The 2,501-nt window shown below is 44.7% G+C and overlaps 1 protein-coding gene across 4 annotated transcripts in view; it reads right to left on the minus strand.

The window, feature by feature from the left end:
- Positions 1 to 468: 468 nt before the first annotated feature.
- Positions 469 to 2,501, minus strand: part of LOC106868768 (serine/threonine-protein kinase prpf4B) — a 45,907-nt gene continuing 43,874 nt past the window's right edge. For all 4 annotated transcript variants that reach the window (XM_014914185.2, XM_052976237.1, XM_052976239.1 and 1 more), the window contains 2 exons: positions 1,746 to 2,347; positions 469 to 793 (listed from right to left, as the gene is read on the minus strand). In XM_014914185.2, the coding sequence (XP_014769671.2) occupies positions 484 to 793; positions 1,746 to 2,347 (912 nt within the window). In that variant the 3' untranslated portion in view covers positions 469 to 483. The remainder of the gene's footprint in view (positions 794 to 1,745; positions 2,348 to 2,501) is intronic.

Raw genomic sequence — 2,501 nt, forward strand, 5'->3', positions numbered from 1 at the left:
CAAAAACAAAATATTAAAAAAAAAAAAGAAAAGAAAGAAGTAGATGCTGGCTGAGGGGCGAGTAGTTGGGTTACCAATAATAAAATGACCTCCAGTGTCCAATACACCAATTCATTAAATGAGAAAGATCAATCCACCGTCTAAAAGTGAAAGATTGCACAAGCAGCCGTTCTGCTAGAAATAGCAGCCAAACTAAAGAGCAAGTCCTTCATTTCTTCCAAGTAGCCTTCTTGTTATTACTGTATACTGCCAAAGATGTTTTGTTCATGAAACCTGATGATTCTGGGTTCAGTCCCACTGCATGGCACCTTGGGCAAGTATATTTTGTTATAGCCTCAGTCTGACCAAAGTCTTGTGAGCAGATTTTGATAGATGGAAACTGAATGAAGCCTGAGATTCCAGGCAGTTCATCTGGGCAAACCGACCCCCATTCAACCCTTTGTCTATTATTGATCCTCTTTGGTGACTCCTGGACTAAATCCTTCAAGGCAGTGCCCCAGCATGGCTACAGTCTAATGACAGGACCAAATAAAAGATAAAAGATAAAATAAACAGATGACAAATATATATATTTGAACTTACATCACAATCAAAGCCTTCTTCATATCGGTCCCCTCGTTCCCGAGAGGGTCGGTCTTTTCTATCTCGTCCATCACGACTTCTGCTCCGGTCTCGATCTCGGTCGAAGCCTCGGTCTCGATCACGGTCCCTGTCACGATCCCGGTCGCGTCGAGATCGGTCTACCACACGACCTCTGCGTCTGTCATGCACCCTTCTGTCAGGCTGATGAGATCTGCATAATGAAGGAAACACATACATCACGTTAAACCAGTGGCTCCCAACCAGGGTCCATTATAAGATTTCTATGGGGTTCACACAAGCAAAATAATAAACTGGGTCTGCAGTAACATTCTTAGGCGGGGTCCATGAAAAAATTTTGCTTTAGATGTTTTTACTGCAAGATACAACAAAATCTGTTTTAACACACAATTTCACATCAAGAATTTATGAAACCAAAATACCTAACTTAATTATTTACTTATCTTACCTGAAAAATCTTCACTTCTAAAGGCTACAGCATGTGATTTGAGGGCGATTTTGCTGATATTTCAAGCAGGGCAAGAGACTGATTCATGCAGAGGTGCTGGTGTCACATAAAAATCACTCAGTACTCTCTGTAGAATGGTTGGTGTTAAGAAGGGCATCCAGTGGTAAAAACCATACCAAAATGGACAATTGGAGCCTGGTGTAGCTCTCCCATGTGCCAGCTCTTGTTGAATCATCCAACCCATGCCAACATGGAAAACAGATGATGATGATGATGATGATGATGTGCCCATGTCATTTATCTCTAGCAGCCTTGATTCAGCAGACATTTGACGCATGACCTTCAAGCTGTAAATACCTTTACTGGCACTCTGTCGGTGACCATGACAAGGGTTCCACTTCATTTGATCAACGGAACAGCCTGCTTGTGAAATTAACGTGCAAGTGGCCGAGCACTCCACAGACACGCATACCCTTAATGTAGTTCTCAGAGAGATTCAGCGTGACACAGAGTGTGACAAGGCTGGCCCCTTTCGAATTACAGGTACAACTCGTTTTTGCCAGCTGAGTGAGCTGGAACAATGTGAAATAAAGTGTCTTACTCAAGGACACAATGAGCCGCTGGGAATTGAACTCATGACCTTATGATCGAGAGCTGATTACCCTAACGCATATAAGATGAAAAAAAAGTCCCTTACCTGTCTCTGTCTCTATCCCGGAACTCTGAGTCCTTTCGGTAACCATGTCTGTCCTCGTAGTTATAGTCATCTCGGTAATCACTCTCACAGTAGCCAGTGTCGTAACCGGCGTTGCTGTTGCCGCTTGTACTAGTGGTGGTGGCGGGGTTAGTGACAGCAGGTGGCGGCGGTGGCGGCGGGCTGACGGTGTTCCCTGACGTGGGCGCACTGATGGCAGTGCTGGCAGTGGTGACGAGGTTGTTGTTGCCCGCCACGAGGCCGACGGAGATGACAGGCGGCGGACAGCTGGTGGCGGCGCTGTAATCGCCCCGGTAGGCATCGTTGTAGTCGGTTCTGTAGCCACCTGTTGCAATGACTGCACCACCAACACCACCGACTACACCAACAGCATTCACAGCAACCGAATTAACTGCAACCGCAGGACGATAGTTGTTGAATGTGCCAACGGTGCCGACAATGGCGGCTGGTGGTGGAGGGCCGACAAGGCCAGCAGCAGTAACAGCAGCTACTGCTGTGTTCATATATTGTGGTGGAGGTGGTGGTGGTGGTATATTCGGATGAAGCTGGTCATTTGGGTCTGACATCTCAAAAACCCTTTGCCACTAGAAAGGGAAGAAAAAGAAAGAAAACAAACTCACATAAATATATATACACGTACACAGATAGTGAATATATACAGATAGATACATAAGCAGATAAACATACATATATAGATATACAAACAGTTATTATATATATATATATATATATATATAT

Source organism: Octopus bimaculoides, chromosome 24 (genome assembly GCF_001194135.2).
Source record: "Octopus bimaculoides isolate UCB-OBI-ISO-001 chromosome 24, ASM119413v2, whole genome shotgun sequence".
In the NCBI taxonomy this organism is placed as follows: Eukaryota; Metazoa; Mollusca; class Cephalopoda; order Octopoda; family Octopodidae; genus Octopus; species Octopus bimaculoides.